The sequence below is a fragment of the Tympanuchus pallidicinctus genome, unplaced genomic scaffold (genome assembly GCF_026119805.1).
Source record: "Tympanuchus pallidicinctus isolate F22 unplaced genomic scaffold, pur_lepc_1.0 scaffold8, whole genome shotgun sequence".
NCBI classification, from domain to species: domain Eukaryota; kingdom Metazoa; phylum Chordata; class Aves; order Galliformes; family Phasianidae; genus Tympanuchus; species Tympanuchus pallidicinctus.
In genome coordinates, this window is record NW_026294802.1 from 52,161,569 (window position 1) to 52,183,797 (window position 22,229).

Here is a 22,229-nt window from a genome sequence, read left to right on the forward strand (position 1 = left end):
CCTCTGAGCCTTGGTGAGCTTCATGAGAAAGCAAACGTGGTGCTGAATGGAGGAGACACCTCCAAATTGTGGGAGAAAAGTTGGAGGAGCCAATAGAGAGGGAATTACCAAGAGCCAAGTCTTTGCTCTGGATGTCTGCCTCCCACCTCTCCTACGATGCTTTCTCTCCACTGCTGGCCGAGGGTTCCGCTCTCCTTTTTCAGTTCTTTGTCATTTGGTTTTGCAATTACTAAAGATTCGTATAGCTCCAGTGGAAAGACAACAAAACTGCAGAATTGTTGTTTTCACCTGAAATGACTACTGAGAAGGTCATTGCTCCTTGTACTGGGTAAACCTTAAGTGTTATTAGGACTTTAAATTGCTTTTTATTAAACGTTATTGTTCAGATAAATCATATGTGGGGATGTTGGACTGTGGATGCGTTTCCCCAGCTGTCACATTTATTTGCTTATCTCAAGACGTTCAATTTTCTGTCTGTCCCCAGTCTGTGTCTGCATATTCTCCATCTTCTAATGACCTCCAGCTATTTCTTGATATTATTTGAAGACTCATTAGGGCTGTTGTTGTCCAGCTGCCATTAAAATCAGATATCTTAAGCGGGGGAAGCTCTCCTTCCAACCTCCGAAACAGCAGAAGAGCCATAAGCATCTTACTATGGATTTCTTTTTATTAAAGTTGTATATCTCCCTTTTACAGACCCCGCCGTGTGTCTGGGATCACAGAGCCAGCTGAGGGCTGTGTTTCCCATGGGACCCTCTGGCCTCATTGCTCCAGATGCATCCCCTCTCCCTCCCAGCTCATTTGTCTTTCAATTTGCAGGTGCAGCCCGCTAATGAATTCCCGCTTCGCTCTGACCATGAGAGAGGGACCAGACCTCAGGTAGCAGCGTGGCTCACAGCTGAAGGTTTGGGAACCCGATGCTCCATTGCCAGAAGACACAGACAGGCGGACAGACGGGCGGACAGACAGACAAACTGCACGCGGTGCCTCCCAGCGCCGCAGGAGCAGAGGACGGCGCTGCCCATCGCGCAGACCCCACCGATGCCACCAACCAACACAGCGGCTCCAACCCCGTCACCCCTTGGGAGAAGGGGACTGTAGCCCCAAAGCTCCTCTTTGCCACCTCCCAGACGCTATGGTAATTTGGCACATTAACGTCCCAAAGCCCCAATAACTGTCAAAGCAGACCCACAGTTTAAGGCGCTCTACCCAGTGACGTGTTTGCAGCAGACAGGAAGGTCGAGGAACACCTGATCCAGCACCATCCCGCAGCCTCTCCAATTTGCTCCTATCAAATTTCATCAGCGACTCAGAACTTGATCTTTCTATTGATTGACTGGAGTCACCTCTAGATATTTTCATGCTGATTTGGAAGCTCTTTCCTACGACAAAAGAGGGGAAAGAAAAAAAAAAAAAGATGAGGTTAAGGAAGACTTCTGACCACTGAGCAACAATCCCAGCCAAAACTTTCCCAAGCAAGTCATCTGCAAATCTGGCTTCGGTGCAGAGAGAAACTTTCCACAGCCAAACGCAACGTGGGATCACTCCTGTCCTCGCCCTGACCTCCCTAGAGCGGACCATCTGTAAATGAGGAGTTTCCATGCTGAACCTGAGAGCACCCCCTAGCCCAGCAGCCGCCTCCCCCTGGACTCCCAGCACGTCCCCAGCCCAGGGCACTCACGCTCGGCCGCAGCTGCCATGCTGTACCTGCTGGCTCTCCTCCTGCACCGTCTCCCCTTGGCCATGGGACAGTATGACATTTGCAAGTCCTGGGTGACCACCGACGACGGCCCATCGTGGGAGTTCTACGCGTGTCAGCCCAGGGCCATGAGGATGAAGGATTACGTGACGGTCAGAGTGGATCCGGCAGGAATCACATGTGGGGACCCTCCGGAGAGGTTCTGCACTCATGTAAGTATTTCCCTCCTTGCTAGATGGGACTGCGTGCGGGTGGCCAGGAAGAGCATCCTGCTGGGTGCTGCTGGAGGGACACCTTCACTATGGGCGGTGATGTTGGTGTCACACTGAGCAGGGTCGGGTGGTGGGAAGTAGTGGACTGGTTTGGATGGTGGGGTCTGAGATTCAGACATACCCACCCAACAGTGAGTGCATCACCTGAACTTCGCCGAGCACGGATAGCAGAATGGCTTGAGCTGGAGGGGACCTTAAAAATCATTGAGCTTCATATGATGCTATGGGCTGGTTGCCTCCCATCAGCTCAGGCTGCCCAGGGCCCCACTCAGCCTGGCCTCAGGCACCTCCAGGGATGGGCACAGCTGATTGGGATGTCACTGCTGACCCACCCCAAAAAGCTGCCAAACCTGGGGCACTGTGCCAGTAACACCTGCACGGGGCTGTGTTCTACCCATGGGGAGCTCAGAGTGGCTTCAGTCCACTGATGTCCCCAAACCCCAGCTCTGCTTTTGCCCTACGTGAAAAAAGCCTGCCGACAGATACTTGCCCTTGTAGTTAAAATCTTTTAACTTATTTTCACTTAAATATTAATCATCGCATTTCATTCCGTGCACCACAAAGCTCAGCAGGAGCACCTGATTTATAATTCACAAGGCTTTGCATTGGTAAAAAGAGTTCAGAGGTCAAAGCAGAGTGCAGCAACGTGGCCACAGCATCCCCTCCCACTGCCAGTGGTGACAACTCAGCCCCCAGTGCAGGGAGAGCATCCATGGGGGGCACCAAGTCAGGGGTGCTGGGGAAGCACCACACTGCAGTTAGCAGTACAAGAGGGAAAGGAGGCCAACTTTCTGTTGCCAGCGTTGTCCAGGTTTGTACACCCTATGCCTCAGTTTCCCCCTGGGAAAGTCCCCCAACTCAGGGCTCCCCATGAAAACCAAGAGGAAAGCTCTGATACACCGTGGGATGTTGAACACGGAGACCATCACCACATGTCACCACTATTTACCCCATTCTGCCCCACCTGCGGGGGCTCATTGAAACCAGCGCCGTTTCCCCTAATTCCAGCAAAGCAGCAGCTTTTCCTTTTGAAAGATCATTGGAAAGAAAAGCTTAAGCCCAAGGATGCCAACAGAACTGTTAACTCTTGGTAGGGCAGTCCGGACTTCCACTTATTTGCCTGCAGAAGGATGAAAGATGAACAACAGATCGCTTTCTGCTTTGCTTGCTCTTTGCAAACTCCCTGGCTGATGTTGCTCGGGGCTCCAGCTCCATTGCCCTCCTCCAGTAAAAGCCACCACTCAGGATCAGCTCTCTGCCTCCCCCTGTTCAGTCAATATCCAGCTGAAACCCTTCTATCTGGGCGCCAGCAGCATTTCCTCGCAGTGTATGACAGCACATGCTGCACCACGCACACACACCACGTACGGCTGTGAGTGAGAGCTGCACCAACACACAACATGGATTCACCTCTCCCTGTCCCTGCCTGGCACTGGGGCAGAAAACACAGCAGAATCCCAATAGATTCCTCGAGAAAAGGGAAAACAAAGAGCATTGGGTGTTATTTTGCAGCCCGCTCCACTGCCTCTCCCTGTCCTGTTATCAATTCCCTTTGTGTTTTGATTATAGTCCCATAACAGGTGAGCTCCCATATGAGCCCAGCTGTCCAGCAGAGAATTTCTTAGGCTGACTATTGCTTTCTTAGTGGCTTTCAAAACAGCAGGGTGCTGTCTGTGAACTTAAAACCAGCACTGCTCAGAATTAACCCTAAGCACAGCCCCACAGGATGGCTGTGCTGCTCAGACAACTGAAACCAAAACAAAAAGACACCCAGACACACAGTGCCACACAGGAGGTGGGCAATGAACCCATGGCTGGAGGCAGCACCAGGACCCCGTGGGGCTCTGAACTTCCCAGCTATGCCTATAGGGGATTACACAGCCCTCAGCACGTTCTGCTCCAGGAGGTGTGGGGGGATGTGAGAGTAGTTTGAAGGATCGTTTTCTCTTCTCTCTTTTGCAGCAATTGCTGGTCGCATTGGGCTGCTCTGTTCTGGCAGTTCAATGTTTTGCTGCTCATTAAGATTGGGAGCTTTGATTTGTCCCCATCTGTTGAGCTGTGCCCTGGCCATGTCAGTACCCTTTTGGCAGCATCACCTGGAAACTGCATCGTGCCTTCACACCTGACAGGGCAGGGACAGACAAGGAAACAAAAGCTCAAAGGCATTCCAAGTCACCTCCGAAAGCAAAGTGGGAAAACAGCAGAGGTGTTGGCAACAACTGTCCCGTGGCAGTTCTGGGAGATGGAAGCAGTTATTCCCAGGCATGGGGATGGCATTCTCATTCAGTCGATGCTCTTTGATGCAGGGTGAGCTCTCAGCCCATATCGATGGGTCAGAGGTATTTTTATTTAGCATCAGCATTGTTTCATCAGCTAATAGGGCTCGTTGACTTTGGCATGGCTACATGAAAGGAAGAGGCTTTATTTATTCATTACACATTGAGTCGAGGTTGACGTTTAGTTTAATTCTTAGCTAAACTTTTCTGAATGACACGGGCTTATAAGGCTTGTGCTAAAAGCTATTGCTCTTACTAAACAGGATGCTAAAATTGGAAAAAGCAGACAAACTTCTGAGCACAGGAGCTCTTTCCTTGCACTTCTCAGCTCCGCAGCCACCCCAGGAGTCAGGATGAGGGAAAGGAAAATCCCTTCCAGGAGAAGTGGATGTTCTTCCCCTGCAGTGAATCAGCCCACCCTCGGTCTCAGCAGGGCCGGACTCAGAGCTGGCTGTGCCCTCCCTGCATGGTACTGGGGACAATCGCTGAGCCTCAATGCCAACTCTCAGCAGCAGGAAATCCACTCCCAGGTGTTAAAATGACCCCTCAGTCAGGGATGGGATACTGCTTCTTTGTCACATCTGTGCAGTGCAGGGGCCCCATTCCCCGCTCAGTACTCCAAAACATGAACACAACATCTGGAAAATCCACCCCTCTCCTTGGAGGAGTGCCTGGAACTGGGAACTGCTGCTATTTGCAAAGCTTCCTTAACCCACACCTGCACTCCTCTGCAACACAGGAGGAGGACTGGTGCCTTTCGGTCCCCCACCCCCTTTTTTGACTCCCCAGCACCAGGGCTCTGCACAGAGCACCTCTGCAACCTGGGTCAGCAGCTCCCTGCCCTCAGGGTCAGACCCCTGGGCCACACAGCATTGCTGCCCAACAGATTGCATGCTGCCACAGAGGCCATTCCAGTGCAGCAGGATCTCAGTGTTACAAAAGCAGAGGCTTTCCAGAAAACAAGAGAATACAGGCTCAGCTTCAAATTAGAGAGTGCTGAGCAAACAGGATTTCTTCCCCCCCAGTCTGCAGCAGTTCCCTTAAATGCCCGATTTGGGATTCATCACGCTGCATAGCAGGATGGTGCTTTCCTAACAAGAGTCACTTCAACGTGCTGATGGAAAAGGCTCAGTGATAGAACCCAGACTGTCAGGTAGATTTAATTGGTACAGCGAGCAGAAAGTTTACTCCCACCTTGAAAGGGATGAGAAAGACTGAGCTGCTCTCAAGAAGAGCTTTGCTTAAGCATAGCATGAAACAACCAAATGTTGTATGCTTTGCATACAACAGCAAAAGTGAGGGGAATGCTCCATGCAGCAGGAGCCCAGGCAGCAGGTAGTGCGGGTGCAGGGCTGCCCAGAACCATGCTCTGCTCCCCCCGCATCAGAGCACTGCAACAGCACCTCTGTTCCTCACTCTTCCCACCTCCAACACTCAGCTCTGCCCTCCCCCATTCAAACTACCCGGACCTCTTACAGAATAAAATATTAATGGCAGTGTAGCAAGCCTCTCTGCAAAGGCTGCATGTATTGAGCTCGCAAGGCGCTCAGGCTTTTAGAGAGCAGGACACTTTTCCTACTTCCTAAGCGTTTTCTGAGTCCTGAATCAATAATGCACTCCGGGTCCAGCAAACAGGTCGCTGCCGTGCTGCTGGTAGGGGCTGGTTGTGCACAGAGCCCTTGCTGCAGCAGGGCACAGGACGGGATGGGGCAACTGGATTCACAGACAGCCTGCAGGGATGTGCCTTGGGAAAAGCAAAGCTTGCAGCTCCTGGCGAGCTAAAAGCAGTCACCAAGGTTAAACCTGTGCATCCATGCATGCATGCCCAAGTCTGCAGGTTGAGGGCCCCCAGCTCCGCGCCTTGCTGGTGGATCTCATGCTTGAGGTCACCCCTTAATTTGCAAACCCACCAAAGGAACAACAGTGCAGCCCCATTCCAAAGTGAGCCTGGCCCTGCTCTGCAGCATGGGGTTATTACAGCTCAGCAGGGATTACCAGGTCAGAATGAAGGAGCGCTCACAAACGATGCCATGGGAGGAGGCCGGGCTGTGTGCTGTGTGTATGCACCCAGCACAGATTATCTGCTTAGGAGTGGAATTTTCCATGCGTTGCTTAACCCTCACATCACCCACATTTGGGCTGCACACACAGGTTTGGGTCCGAGGTGACCCTGCAGTGCAGCTGGGGCTGCTCGGGGCACCCCATAGGTTTGGAATCGCCATCACTTCTGAACGCCAGTGCTGTGCTGGGGTCCTCCTGCAATGGGTCACCCTTGCAACGGGCTGAGCTCAGCCAGGTGGTTGGAGTTTGTTGTGTCAATGGATTTTTCATCCATTACTGCCTGTGAAGGGATCAGTGTGTGTGTGAGCATTGCTATGAGGATGGGCAAGGGACAGGGGTCAGCCCTGGTGTACAATGGGCAGTAGTTTCCTTCCCCTCCCTTTGCACTCTGCTGTCCAGAGTTGGGTGCAGACCCTTTTCACATGGGAGTATTGAGGAGACTGTGGGGAACATTTCCAAGAGTATGGGGTAGGAGCTGAGGTTTCCTTGCTCTTTATACTAAGGCTCAATTGAGGAGCAACTAATACTCAACTGCCCAGGGTGTGCTGGGTAATGCCAAACCCCACTCCCCACTCTCTGCCTGCCTCAGTTTCCCCTCAAGGGGATGGGATGCAGTACAGCCCATCTGTTCCAGCATTACACCGTGGCTGAAATAAGCATGAGATGCTTCTGGAATTCAGAAACATCAGAGGGGGAAGGGGAGCAGCAGCCAGTGAGCACGGGTTGCATCTTCTCTCTTGCAGAGAGATGGGCCCGAGGGAGCAGCAGAGCCTTGAGCAAGGAACGTGCTGCTGCTCAGTGTGTCTGCTGCTGGCCAAAGAAAAGAGGCACGCAGCAAGGCATCAGGCTGGGCTCATCCTGCACACATTCTGCTGACTCATGGGATCCTGAACCCTGTGTGCATTCTGCTGACTCACGGAATCCCAAATCCCACATGTATTTGCTGACTCATGGGATTCTGAATCCCAGATACTTCTGCTGACTCATAGGATCTAGCATCCTGCAAGCAGAGAGTGTCCTAATGCCCAGGGGTGACCTTGCTCTGACACCCTGAGATGTGACGGTGGAAAGGAAGGGAGGAAGAAATCGATGCCCCCAACCACTGCAAGATGGAGTGGGGAGGAAGAGGGAGTGACATTTGGCTGAGCCAGAATTAGCACAGATCTGTGGAGGGACCCCATTTCCACCCTATTAATAATTCATGCTAGCTCTGTCTTTACCTGCTAATAAACAGGAAACTGCTTGTTAGGCAGGACGTTCTTCTCCCCTTTTGCCTTCCCTGCCCTAAGCAGAGCCCATTGCAGGCAGCTAGGGGAAGGGAGGCAGCAAGCCAACATCCCCACACAGTGCCCATGTGGACACTTGCCACGTGGGGCAATCATTGCAGGAGGAGCTCAGGTGCTCCCCACGCACCCTACATTCCCTTATCCCCAGCTACGCATCTCCCCTCTTTTGTCTGCCCCAGTGTTGGGCTGTGTTGTTGCAAACACATGAGCAGGGGCTGCCTGAGTCCAGCAGTCAATCCAGGATCTCAGAAGGGCATTAACAAGCCAGAATAAACTACTCCAAGCCCCCTGCCCCTAAATCTACAGAAAGGACAGGGAGGATAGATACCAGAGCACAGGTTCCCCTTGGTGTCACAGCCAATGGAGACCATCCCATCATTTTACAATGAGAAAATGATCCTGGCACCAGGACACAGTGCATTGGAGCCAAGAAGCTCTGTCCTCCAAGGTCCACCTGCAGCCCCCAGGACATGGGGCTTGATGTCACCACTGCCTGCAGCCCAGTAAGGTGCAGGGCTGCCTCATTCCAGCAGCACCTCATAATTTCTGCTCAATTATTTCCGTGCTCCCAGACATCGCTGCTGCTGAGTTGTGCCACTTGCCAGCTGTTGGAAATAATCGCTGTAAATTAATTACGGTTGTTTCACCCCTCTGATCCCTCCCAGCCCCCACGAATAGAGTGAAAATTAATTGTCAGTGAGTATTTCCAGTTCTCTGGGAGTCGCATCCCGACCACTGGCAGGTTACGGTTTGTGCCCTGAAGCGTAAGACTTAATTACCCACTGATGTTATTTTTGATCAAAAAATCACCGTGTCTTTCCATAAATCCAGACAGAGATGTTGACCCCTCAGGTCAAGAGAGGTGAGAGTGGAAATGCCCAATAACGTCTTCAGGACAATCCCACGTATCCCCTCCCGTAAATGGGATTCTGGTTGCATCATGAAATAGATATTGAAAAAAAAAAAAGAAACTGGGAAGTCACTCAAGGCACACATCACACAGAAAGCAGGTTTAACCCCGTGTCAGTGCAGGGGATGAGGACAGTTGTCACTCAGCTGGGACGAGGCCGCCTGCCCGCGGGGAGCAGCGGATGGGGCCGTTAATCCGGGGATTAATCAGGGAACTCGAGCGTAAAGAGCAAAACGACAACAAATGCTCCGCAGCCTCCCTTCCAGCTTTATCCCACAGCACAAACAAAACCCGACGCCGTGCTCCACAGGGGAGCCACGAAATCAAACTTCGGGTATCTGCACGCGGAGAGATGAGGACAGAGAGATGTCACCTCCGCCCACTGCGATCCCCCCCGGCACACGCCGTGCAGGAGGTGTCCATCAGCACTGCTGGGCCATCTGCTGCCACCCAGGGCTGCTGTGGGTCGGGGACCTGTCCTCCACCAGTCCCACCGGTGACAGGTGGCCTGCAGGACACCCGCAGCTTGGTGGCATCAGAGCACGGTGGGGACATTTGCAAGGAATCAGGTGCACGACAGGATTTTGCCGACGCGGTCGTTCTGCAGGGTCGGTTGGTTGGAAATCTGATACCAACCCCAGCACTTTGTTGCCGTGCGAGGCAACGTGGGGACAATGCAAACCTAATCAGCTCATCTTTAAGCTGAAAAATCAAAGGCAGGGTCATAGGCACGCTGCAGGGAGCTGAAAGACCTTGGGATGCACCTGAGAGCTCCTTAAGATGTCTGGAGAGCAGCGGGGAGAGGATTGTCAGCGGGTGGGTGGAGGTGACATTCAGCCCAGAGCTCCTGGCTGTTGGGTGAATCTGTTCACCAGAGGCTTGTCCCATCTGCACAGCCCACAGGCAGCTGGAGCCCCTTTGCAGGGTCTTTAGTGCTGCTGGTGGTGGAAGGGGTGCTCACGCTGCCCAACCATTCCCTGCTCTTTCACAAAGTGGAGTCAGTCAAGGTCTGAGAGCTTTCTGAGAGCCAGTTTTTGGGGAAAATACAACGTAAGGAGGAGTACAACGTAAGCACGTGAGAAAACTGCATGACAGCATGGACCTTTCTGCCCAAGAAAGGTATTTAATTTCTTTCCCCTCAGATAAAAATCTTCTTAGAGATGAGCCAAGGATTCCTCACTCCAGCTGAAAACACGAAGTTACAATATCTGGAGCTACTCCAAGCTGGTGTGACATTGCTATTATTCTTATTAGGATACTGGTTGTAATTAAAGACAGGTTGATCCCAGCATGACTAGGATTCTAGCAAAGGTCTTCACCTCAGCACCAACCCCGTCGAGCAGAGGAGACCCAGCAAAGCAGCAACTCAGTGAGGTCCCCTGGCCAAGGCGCCAGCTGAAAGCTCATACTGGGTTACAAGAGCAGTACAAACTTTCACATTGTCCTTTTATTGTTCATTGTTCAAATCTTTCCTCTCCTGCCTTTAATATTACTAATGTTATTACTGCTTTTCTTCACGGTGCAGCTAGTGGTTGTAATTTCTTTCTAGCTTCCCTTTGGCATGGAGATCTACTAAAAGCTGCAGCTTTATTTCTGCCCAGCTTCCACCATTCACAACAGATGTCTGGTTTGTTTAAAATATTCAACAGCTTAGTGATTAATCAAGCAATTTCACCTACAAAAATATATAATTTCATGCTATGAGGCTTAAAAATGGCATTATCTGCCAGGAAAATAAAGCAAAACAACTTTGTGCGCTCATTAGGAGCCCTAGCAAGCAGGCAGGCTTTGAGTGGGGCTGTTTTTCCCATTCCCTCTCTCTTGGCGGAGTGGAAAGCAGCTCCTCTGCAGCACCCTGGATTCCTGTTGCCCCTGACACATCTTATTTCTAAAGAAATCCTAGGAGGAAATCCCCAGCTAAATCCCTGCTCTCATCTTCAGAAGGACCCTTGTGCAGCATTTCTGCAGAGCACAAATGGGAAACAAAACCCATGGGCTGCAGTCACCAGCGTGGGGGCATCTCCAGATGTGCCACCCCCAACGGGACATCCACCTCTACCCCCAGGATGTTTGTTCTTTGGAGCCGCATCCCTTGCCACGGTGCCAATGGCTGTGACAACCCGCCCTCAGCTTTTGCCACTTCTCCCCAGGGCTTTGCCAGTTGGGCTGAGCTCAGGAGAAGAAATCCTGCAGCACTCCTTGGTGCACACACAAGAAAAGAGCAGCCAGAGCTAGGGACCTGCAGCATCCAGCTGCCGTGAGGACATTCACGACTGATTTAATAGCGTGAGACTCTAAGTGAGCTGCTTTATTTTAAGCGCACAAAGACCAAGTTTCCCTAGCTAATGCATTCTGACTTTTAGATTGAAGACGTAAATATCTTGAGACTTTGGACAGATTCTTTGGAGGACACATGGCTTGGATAAGGAAACCAGATTCTAAAATAATACCTGGAATTGTTTCAACAGAGCTATAACTGATCTTACCAGGACCGGCGGAGCAGCCAAATTACGGCCATCTGTTTCCGCTCCCCCCTGCCCTCCCGGCTGACTCGAAACCACCCCACCAACAGAAAGTGCATTGAGCATCCCAAGGAGGAAGGACATTTCAATAAGCCAAAAACCAAAAAGGAACACTTCATTTGAGCAGAGGAAGCCATGGTGGCATGACTCACTCGGTGGCTTTTGAGGCTCTTCCCGACTTCCAGCACTGTCACTTAGAGGTTATTTCCACGCTTGCCCTGTTACAACTGAGCAGCAATTGAGCCACGTGCCACCCCGGGGTGCTTGAAGACTAATTTGGGCTCGCTGTCTGCTGAGCCATGTGCAGGCACACGTTTGGGTGTACAGGAGCCAGCAGGGATGGTGCACCTCCATTTTCTGTTTTCTGGGATGAGCAGATGGGAGACATGCTCTGTTCCTCCCTGCCTGCACCATGGCGCGTTGCATTCATTAAACTCCCATCGCTTCCCCTTGCTGCTCCTGCGAAACCTGCCCCACTCCATGCCACCATCCATCGCCACAGCTCTGGGCCAGGTTTTGTCATTGTGGTTTGATTGCAAAGCCATAGAATCATTAAGGTTGGGAAAGATCTCTCAGATCACCAAGTCCAACTCCAGTCCACCATGCCCACTGACAACATCCTTCACAGTTCTAGAAAGCATCCAGGGACAGCCCCTCCACCTTCCCTTGTGCAGCTCAGCTACCAAGAGCCTTCAGAGAAAGCCTCGATAGGAGCATCGGGATGGCCTTTTCAGGGCTGTCCTATTAAGCCATTTGTACGACCACATTTGCAGCAGAAGCATACTGCAGCACAATATGTTGCCTCAGCACAGGAAATGCAATCAGAGCCCCCATAGCTTCAGCTGAGGTGCGTTTTTCTTCCTTTCCCATCAACCACCATAAAGCTGTGCTAAGCGGCAGCCGCATCCCCCAGCAGGAAGCTGTGTCTCATTAGCAGAGGTAAACAATTCCTCTGAATGTGACAAGTCAGGAGAGCATATTAAATATGTCAATACCTAATTCTTTTACTCCCTGCTCCAGCACAGCGTGTTGCAGCAGGAGGGGACCAAGCACAGCCCAGAGCTCACAGTCAACATCCCCCATTGCAGACAGCATCTCCCCAGTTTTGGGATGGGAACAGTGCGCCTTTTCATCAGCTGCCTCCCCTGGCAGCCTCACACCCATGCACCAAGCAAGGCAGTGGCCACTTGTAGGACCCCTGTGCCCACAGCTGCTGCTCCATGCACCTGCAGAGAGCCCAGTGCTCACACACAGCTCAGCTGCTTGCTGTTCTGTTCAGGGGAGAATTATTGACACCCTTTGGAGCTTTTGGAGGCTTGCTCACATCTAATGTGTCTCTGAGCCACGTCTAGGCAGAGAAACCCATTTTACACATTCAGGACACAGACAGATCCCAGTACTTTTGGTAGCCCTGTTGGAGATAGCAAAGACCAGATTTTCCAATGCACCTCATGACATGCATCAATGTCCATATTCAACGTACACACTGCACCTGAGAACACCCACTTATTGGAGCCAGAAACTCTCTGCTTTGCCCAGGACACACACTAGATACCCTAAAAGCAGACCACAAGCACTTGGGGTTTCAAAAGATTCACAGCTCAAAGCAAACTCACAGCCAGGACCGCAGGCAAAGCAGCATCTCTCCACAGAACAGCTTTCAGTCTTACTTTGTTCGCATGCTGTGCTCAGGATGACCAGACCAGACCAGACCACTTTGCAGGCTGCTCACCTCCAGGCATCAACCTCAGTCAGCTCCAGCAGCTTTATCACCTCCTGTGTGATAAGGCATTGGCTGCAGCTGAGCCTGGTGCACTCCCAGCCCACGTTTGGGTCTGAGAGGGAAGCAAAGAGATGCTTTGTATGCAAAGATTTGCAGTGTGGAGCCATGCAGAGTTTTTCAGGGGTTGATGCTTGCTATAACGCATCCCTGCAGGGGCTGAAGGGCAGGAGAGACCCCAGCTTGTCACAAAGGGCTTTCACACATTCACGAGCAATAAACCCAGCAGCCCAGGTAACCCTGATGTGTGCCTCCAAACCTTTAACATTTTACTATGTATGACATTCACTGTGCACTCACAGTGCAGTTCAGCACATGGGGACACGAGGAAATGGGGATATGAGCAAAAGGGGACATGAGCGCATATCACTGTGGGCATAATAGGATGGCTGTACCTTTTCTGCCATTGCACCACACCTCGGGAAGTGCCTATCCCCATGGGCAAAGAGCACAAAGCTCTGCTCTCTGCAGGGCCCTGAGCGTGGATGGGGGATGGGGCTTCTTCCTGCAGTAGTGCTGGGCCCTGCAGAGCCTGGGGCTGCTATCAGGAGCCACTGGGGACACGGATGTGCCCAGTGCAGCTGTGCCTGGGGGCTGAGTTGTTTGTTCTTGTGAGCAAGAAGGCGTGAAAATGGCCTTCCATGGGCTTGTAACTTGGCCAAGCTGAAATGAGGTTTCTCAGGGACTGTGTCAGGGAAAGTACTTTCTATGAAAACCACCCCTGTGTCAAATTGATGGGCCCTTTCCCAAGGGACCTATCAGAGGAAACAGCTCAGCTCTCCTTAGGGCAAAGAACCCACGCAGAGCCAGGCCTCCAATACTCCAGCTCAGCTGAGCAGTCAACATTTACCAAAAGCACCAAAAAACAGGAATGGGGCAAGTAGGGTCTGGCTGGGATGCCCACGTGTCGCCTTTTCTTGTGACCATTGCTGTTGTTCCAGGAGAACCCGTACCTGTGCAGCGACGAGTGCGACGCCTCCAACCCAGACCTGGCCCACCCACCAAAGCTCATGTTTGACAGAGAGGACGAAGGCTTGGCCACGTACTGGCAGAGTGTGACGTGGCGCCGGTACCCAGAACCGCTTCTGGCCAACATCACTCTGTCCTGGAACAAGAGCATCGAGCTGACGGACGACATCGTGATCACCTTCGAGTACGGCCGTCCCACCATTATGATGTTGGAGAAGTCTCTGGACAACGGGAGGACTTGGCACCCGTACCAGTATTACGCAGATGACTGCATGGAGGCCTTCAGCATGCCAGCACGGAGGGTCCGGGACCTCTCCACCACCAGTGCCAACAGGGTCCTCTGCACGGAGGAATATTCCCGCTGGGCGGGCTCCAAAAAGGAGAAGACCGTCCGCTTTGAGGTGAGGGACCGCTTCGCCATCTTCGCTGGCCCCGACCTCAAGAACATGGACAACTTGTACACGAGGCTGGAGAGCGCCAAGGGGCTCAAGGACTTCTTCACCGTGACCGACCTGAGGATGAGGCTGCTGCGACCGGCGCTGGGGGGCACCTACGTGCAGAGGGAGAACCTCTACAAGTACTTCTACGCCGTGTCCAACATTGAAGTCACTGGCAGGTAATGGCCGCTGTATTTCTTTGTATATCTCTTCTTGGAGGGATGAGAAGAGGTTTACTGATGCAGAACTAAGCCACCAGCGTTGATGTCAACTGGTAGACGATCAGCGTTCCTCTCTCTAATATCCCCTTTCCCAAGCCAGGGCAGCATCATTGTCATAAAAGAGATGTGTCCTTGCAGCGAAAGGCTGAAGCACCCCCAGGGATGCCCTTTGCGGGGGGGGAGGAATGAGGCTTTCCCCATTAAATTCCATTGGTCCAAGGAGGATCATCCTGGCTCAGCCCCAGCTCCAGCCAACAAGCTTTGGGGAGAGGCCAAAGCCAGCACCAGCTCTGGGGCAGGGCTGGGCAGGAGGGGATTTGTTTCTCCTGCTTTTTATTTCTCATTTCTCTGTGCAGTGCCATATGTTATGTTATGACATCAACCGAAAAAGCAAAGTAAGGTGGAAAAATGCCGAGATGGCTGATTTCCCATCCAGCTTGTGGATGCAGCTTGTGTGAGACTCAGAGGCGAGAGGGGAAAAATCTCCCCATCACCCACCACTGCTAACAAGAATCTCCACAGCGACAGAGGAGCCGTTTGTATTGCTTCCAAACTGTTTGCTTCTGAGTCTCACAAGCAGAAATGTTCCACAGGTGCCGCCGAGGCTGGCTTTGACTGCACTCCAAGGGAGAGGAAGGGATGGAAGAGCCCTTTATTTCAGTGGGGGGTGACGGGAAGGGCAGCGGGAAGGGCTGAGCAAGCAGCCACAAAGCAGGCAAAGGCAGATACAAGGCCAGCACGCTGCCTTCCCTTTGACTCCAAGCATGGTGGCTCCTTGGTGGCAAAGCTGCAGTGTCTGATAGGCAGCACTGAGCAGACAGGAAGGGTTGGAGTGGATGGTTGGACATCAGGGCTGGTCAGACTTCGGGCTGTTAAAGGGATGCAGAGTTTTCAGCTCAGAAAGCTGTAAATGAGGATGTGATATCAGATGCCCTTGTGCAAGGACCTTTGGCTTCTGAGCTTGGAAGGTGCTGTGCAGGTAACCAAGGACTCCTTGCTGTGTCCACAGTATATTTGGGATTCTTGGTGCTTTAGGATACGTGGTAAAATAGAGATGTTACTATGTGCTGTAGGGGCATGGGGGATCACCCATGGCTGCCTGTCCCCACAGATCACTTTGCCTTTCATGCCTGCCTTGTGCAGAAGGTGTCCCTTCAGCATCTCTAGTTCCTGGCTACAATGCTGAGATTTCCCATAACCGAGCCTCTTGCTGCCTGTCAGGTGTCCTCCTTTCCCACCCTGTCCAAACCTCACCACCCTGTCCAAACCTCACCACATACCCTATTATAGCAGCAGAGATTACTTTGAGAGAGAAAACCCCAATAAATTTTTGTGAAAAGAGTCAAATAGAACAGGGGAGGAACATGGTGTGGGGGTGGCACAACCCCTTATGAGACATCAGAGACTCCACATCCACCCACACCCCTGGGCCAGTGCTATCAAACAGTGCAAACGTCTGGTGGGAGCTGCAATGCTGCATTTCTGCCAAGGCTGGGAGGAGAGGAGTTGGGCTTTGCTGGCTGGGTCCTGGAGGTCTCTAGAGCAGGGAGGGACACGGATGGAGTTGATGGCTGTCCTGGGTTGAACCCCCAGTGCTCAGGTGGAGCAGCTCTGTGTGAATTCACTCTGCTCTGCTGGTTATTCCAGTACCAGCAAGCAGGGCCTTTTTTTTTTTCTTTTTTTTTTTTTTCTGGAAAGCAATCTAATTCGAGCTATAAGCAAAGCCTGTTACTTGCAGGGACTAAGACCAAATTAAATCTTGTGTGTGGTCCAAGAAGGGGTGGAGTATTGAGATGAAGAGAGGAGAAATCAATGCAAACTGTGGAAGAAAGGGAAAGGATGTGTCGTTTGGGATTCACCACTGAGGTCGTAGGAGATGAGAGGGAAGATGATTCTGAATAAAGGCAAAAACAGCCAGAGGATCCCAGCTGAGGTGCAGAGGAGCTGGTGACCTGCATATGAGAGCAGCCCAGGGCTGGATGGAGGAGCAGTGGTGCATGGTGATTGTCCATGGCACGCAATAAGAGATGTCCATCTCCAGTTGCAGCTCATAGTGAAGGGAAGAGCAGAATGCTTTGCTGTCAGGGCAGGCTACAATGGGTGGTACCTCATGCTGGTGCAGTGCCATCCCAGGACCTCATCCAAGCACACTCATCCTTCACCTCTCTCTGCTTCCCATCAACAAAAACTGCTCACCACAACCCTGCAGAGCTCTGCAGAAAAGCAGAGTGATGGAGCAAAGGACACAGGGAGAAAAGGGAAATACTCTGCTGCCTTCCTTTCTTTCATTAGCCAAGTCGGTGGGGACCCAAGAGATTGACAGGACCTGAAAATGAAGTGAGTCCTGAGGGCCCTTCCTCGTGCTGCTGCTTTGCACTCTGTCTGCATCTCCTGCAACCTCAGCCAGGTGGCATTTCTCCTTTCAGGGCTGAAGGTTTATTTTTACCGTCTTTCTTTTCTATATCTTTTTCTTCTTCTTCTTTTTTTTTTTTTTCTCCTTTCCTTCCATCCTGTCCCTATTGATCTGCAAAGTAACTGGAGCTGCAGAGGAGTCAGGACAGGAATAGACACAACAAGCCCTTGGCCTGTGTGCTTGTGCTCGTGTGCGTGCCAGGAGTGGGGGTAAGGGAAGCGGAAGGGCTTTTCCCCACAGATCTCTGCTCACTGCTCATTGTAGAGTCATGAAATCATAGACTTAGGTTGGAAAGGACCTTAGAGATCATCCAGTTCCAATATTCTCCCTGGTGCAGCAGTGAGCTCGGTTGTTTTCTTGAGAGCGGGTGGATGAGCTTTTCCTGTCTGCTGGGACTGGCAGAGGGAGATGAATTCTGTCTCCATTACACATCATGTCTCTTTGGAGTAATCTTTTCCCCTCCATAACGTCAGTCACCACAGTGCTCAGTGGGGCACGCTCCATCACAGAGACATTAATAAGCTGTAATTGAAGCTAATGTGCCATAGCTGGGACACATGGATCCAGTTAGGAGAAATCAGATTGAGCAGAAGCGAATCAATTTCAGGCTGATTATGAAGATTTTTCTCCTTTGTCCTCCCTGCCCCTGTGCATGCTCTGTCTGTCTGTCCTGCTGGTGATAAGCAGTCTGTGGAGAAAGGCAGGAGGAGGGAGTGATACTCATCACCGTGCAATAGACACAAAACTCTGGAGCAGTACCTTTAGACTTTGCATAACGACTGATGTCCCCACTGAATGCCTTCTCATGAAGATCAGGTGGGACCCACCAGCTGCATAACTTCTGCATTGCAGAAAGAAAGAAAGCAGGGACCTGGGGGTACAGGATCTGGGGAAGCATGGGCTTCTGCCATCTGGGCCTGCCCAGGAACATCACCCCAAAACAAGCCCCATACCACACAGACATCAGAAAACATTTCTTCTCAGAAAGAGCAGTGTTGCACTGGCACAGTTGTCCAGGAAGTGATGGAGTCAATGTCCCAGACATCTACCAGAGCTGTGGGGACGTGGCACTGAAGGATGTATTGGTGGGCACAGTGGGGTGGGTTTGGGTTGGACTTGGGGATCTGAGTGGTCTTTTCCAACATTCATGATTCTGTGATTCTACTTTCCTCCGTGATCTGACCCAGCAGCTCACAGCCAACCCCACCCACACTCAGCACCTTTGGGAAGACCACAAAAACCAGGTTGAGCACAGCCCCCATCACCCCTGCTCTGTCCCACAGCCCCCAGCAGCCACGCACCGGTCCCCAGAGGTAACAGCATCCTGGTGTCAAGGACGGCCAAGCCTGCGCCAGCGGTACCATGAGGTCCTCATTCCATCCTCATCTCCGTGCCAGGCAGCCCCAAGAGCTGGAAGGATGAATTTCCCTGGCACTCACCCAGGCTGGAATTAGCTTCAGTTCAAGCAAAACCTTGCTGTTGGTCATATAGTTAAATTAAGTTAAGGCACAGCAACTGTTTGCTTTGCTTTCCTACAGTCTCGTAAAAGGCTTTACTCCCACGGAAGCTTGCTGGAAGGGAACGAGGCAGTTAGGGACAAATCTCCCCCTGCACCCAGGCACTGCTGACACTCTGTCAATAGGCAGATGCTCCAGGTCCCATTACCTGCTCCTTGCCTAGTTTTGTGAAGGTTTTTATTTCCACCCAGGTTTTTTTCCCGAGCTGTGTCCAGCCCTGAGCAGATAATAGAATTTTGCCGATAGACTGAGAAGGTGATGTATGTTAAAGCACTTAATATAAAGAGACTTCTACAGGAGCCCAAATCCAATTTGGCCAATGAACTCAATTGCAAGCGTTATTGCATTCCAGGAGAAAGACCAAGAGCATTTACACACATTACTCTGCAAATATTTACGGCCATGTATTGCTGCGATGTCCTCCTCACCCTTCCTCCCTTCTGCTGCCTGACCCCCTAATGGGGAAGCTTGGTTTTGTGTTTGCCTTTTTAAGACACCTTTGAATGTAAACAATGCTCCACCAGTCAGCAGGATCCTGACAGCTGGTGAGTGTCAACTTATTTCAAATAAATAGCCACTTGAATGGGAACAGCCAGCTAGCACGCTCTGCATTTTGGCATCTTTTAAATTGTCTCCTCTTTGCAACCCAAACCTCAAATCATTTTGAAGGGCAGTGAGCAGGGCTCCTCCCCTCATCACTCCCCACCACACAACCAGAAGCAAAAACCCACAAGGAAAAGGAACCACTCACAGCACGTCCCTCTGTCTGAACCCAGGGTGTTTTTCTTACTTGCTCAGTTTTTGGCTCTACAAAAAGCAGCAAAACCCCCTCCCTCCCTCCCCGCTTTGCGCTGAAAGCAGCAGAGCATTAAGATGTCTCTTCCTCCCTGTTTGGCTTCAACCACAGCTCAGTTACACTCCTGGCTTTGCTCCTGGGTGAATGAGCCACATTTGTCCCATTCTGTGTTTGCATGGCCCCTTCAGCCCCGCTCTGCCCAACAGGTCCTCAGCAAGAGACGGTGCCTCTTACATGGACCAGCCATTAGGAACTATTTCTCCTTGCTTCTGCATGCACAGATGGGCCAGAAGCAATCCAAGCTGAGCACTCATCGTGCTTTGCCCAACAGATCTGCTCCATGCTTTTGCTGAGCTGCCAAAACAGTCGCAAAGAAACAGGTAAAAAGTGGGTGAGCCACAGCCAGGCAGCTGCTGGAGCGTGCTGTGAGCATGGTTGGGGATGACAATAGAGAGAGGGGAAGTTATTCATGTTTCCCCAAGAGCAGAGATCAGTTGAAACACTGTTCTCCTTCGGGATGGAGAGGAAAGAGCTCCCTTCAAACACAACATCCCATGAGACTCATTAAAGGCTCATCAATTACAGTGAGAGCAAACAATTCAGGGGAAAGCGATCATAATCCTTCCTTTGGATGGCAGTCATTAGCAGCTTTCTGCTGTGTTCTATCTTTCCCCAATGCCAGCTTGGGTAAGCAGAAAGGGAGCAGGGGGGCACAACTGCCAGCCCAGAGCACAGAGAGGAGAGAGCATGGGAGCCGGTGGGAGGGGACCAGGTCTCCACCGCATCCCTGTGCCACCTGCAGCAGCATCCTCACCTCAAGCACAGGGTGGAGATGACAGCATGGGCTGGATCAGAGGAAAAGAGAGGTGGTCGCACACCATCATGGCTTTTGCTGCCCCATGTCTTTGCTCATTCAGCAAAGAGGTCAGGAAGGAAAGGAGCAAAGAGATGTTCCTGAGTTTTGTGCTCTTCAAAACGCAGCTATGAGCAGAAAAGCGGTTGTGAAACACGTAAGGATCTTTGGAAGGGAAGGAAGGGCTGAGAGATCTTTTAAAACTTGTTTCTAAAGTCATTGGTAGTGAAAGCTCAGGGGAGGTGGCTGCTTTCCTGCACCCACCCACGGGCTGTGCCTGCTCCCGCAGCCTGATGTCTTGGCACCAGCACACCTCCAGCCGCTCGCTGCTGTGACCTCCAGGATGCTGACTTGGGGAAACGCAGGGAGAGCTGCTCTTTATGGCTTAAAAAAAGAAAAAAAAGAAGGACACTTTCTGTAAACTTTCCTTGGCTCTTCAAGCTCCTTCCCATTCCCTGGTGGAGGCATTGGCAGCCTCCAACTGCTCTGCACCACTTGGAGGGAAGGCAGCAGCCGAACGACCTGCACTAAGGATAAACTCATAAATACCCTATCTGCACACTGCAAACTGCAGCGTGTTGGACCAAGTGTTGCTCTGGCAACTTTTGCTGAGGTGTGGCGTGAGCTTGCAATGCAAAAGGCAGCTGTGTCCACCTTCCAGCAGCAGAGCTGGGTGTCCCCAGATCACTGAGGGTGCTGTGTTCCACTTGGGTTTGCTGTCACCCACCATGGCTGCACCACACGTAGGCTCTGAGTACTCACCAAGAACTGCTGCCATCACTGCTAGTCTGGAGCCATGAGCTGGAAAGGAGAATAGTGGAATAGAATCACAGAATCACAAAGGCTGGAAAAGAACCTCTAAGAACCCCAAGCCCAACACCAAACCCAGCTCGTGCCCACTGACACATCCCTCAGTGCCTGTGGTTCTGGAGCACCTCTGGGGACAGTGATTCCACCACTCCCTGGACAGTTGTCCAGTGGTATCCAACCAGAATAGAGTAAGAACAGCCACCAGCCTTCCAGAGCACCCCGTGCTCAGCTCTGTGCTGCAGGCAGAGCAGTCAGTTCTGGACTGAGGCCGCTGCTGCCTTCACCATTGCAGAGCACAGGTGTCTGCCCCACTGCTGCTCTTTAAGCCTCATTGCTAAGTTGCTCCTAACCTTTCCCTTCATCCTCTCTTTCCTGAGATGGCTGCACGCCCGGGAAAGAAGAGAAGAGACGAGCAGGACGAGCAGCTCCCACCCAGGGGACCGGGTTAATGTCATTTTCTCCTGTCTCCACCAGCTGGATCTTGGCTGGGGAATGATGCTGAGCACAGACTGGCAACGAGAGCATGTCCTTGGGCTGGAGGCTCAGAGGGGGAGGCAGGAAAGCCTGGGGAAGGGGTTAAAGCTGAGCCGCAGAGTGGGGAAGTCCAAATGCAGAAAGGCTGGGGCAAAACGGGATTGGCAACCTAGGCCAGCTGCTGGCTATTAAATAATGCAGCCTGATTGATTGCTCTGAGAAGTGCTGTGCTGGGGGGTCAGCTCACTGGGGTTATAGTTCCCTGCTTAGATTGATGATCCTCAAAGGTCAAAGCCAGAAAGCAATTCCCCAGTAAAATTGATCTTTTGGATAACAAAACTTCTGCACAGCGGTGACGGGCTGAGCAGTGAGAAATAGGCGAGCCAGGCGAGAAGGGTGAGAGGCTGCCTGTGTTTGCTCTTTATTTAATTTTCCTTGTTTACACCAATTAGGGAGTGAAGCTCTTCTCCGGCAAAGGAGCTTCCGCTGGCAAAGGATCAGACACCATGCAGGGACAGGAGGAGGCAGCTGTGGCTCTCCAACACTGCTGCTCTGCTTCAGGGCCCGGTGCGGCTGCAGTGAGGCTCTGACCTGCTTTAACCCCCTTCCCTGCCTGCTTCCTTCCCTCCTCCCCTCCCGCTCCCTTATTCGGAAGTGAAAGAAGGAGGCCAGATTCGCTGGACGCTGAATAATTCAGAGCCCAGCTCTGCAGCGCCGATGGCCGGGCATCACCTCTACCAAAGGGCTGAGACGGCTCTGCCGAAATCTGTCCTCACAATGGGCACAGAGCAGCTGAAATGCATCATCCCCAGGTGTGAAACTGCCCAAAGCCACCCCGTGCTTCAGCTGCAGAGTGTGGGTGCTTGGAGGCTGTCTGCTTTCAGCGTGACACAGCTCCTCCAGCTCCAGGCTCCAATGGAGCACACTGAGCAT

General features: G+C 51.9%; 1 protein-coding gene across 4 annotated transcripts in view; it reads left to right on the forward strand.

The window, feature by feature from the left end:
* The window catches only part of NTNG2 (netrin G2), a 39,331-nt gene that overhangs the window by 1,922 nt on the left and 15,180 nt on the right, over positions 1-22,229 (forward strand). For all 4 annotated transcript variants that reach the window (XM_052667478.1, XM_052667479.1, XM_052667480.1 and 1 more), the window contains exons 2-3: positions 820-1,911; positions 13,748-14,391. In XM_052667478.1, the coding sequence (XP_052523438.1) occupies positions 1,699-1,911; positions 13,748-14,391 (857 nt within the window). In that variant the 5' untranslated portion in view covers positions 820-1,698. The remainder of the gene's footprint in view (positions 1-819; positions 1,912-13,747; positions 14,392-22,229) is intronic.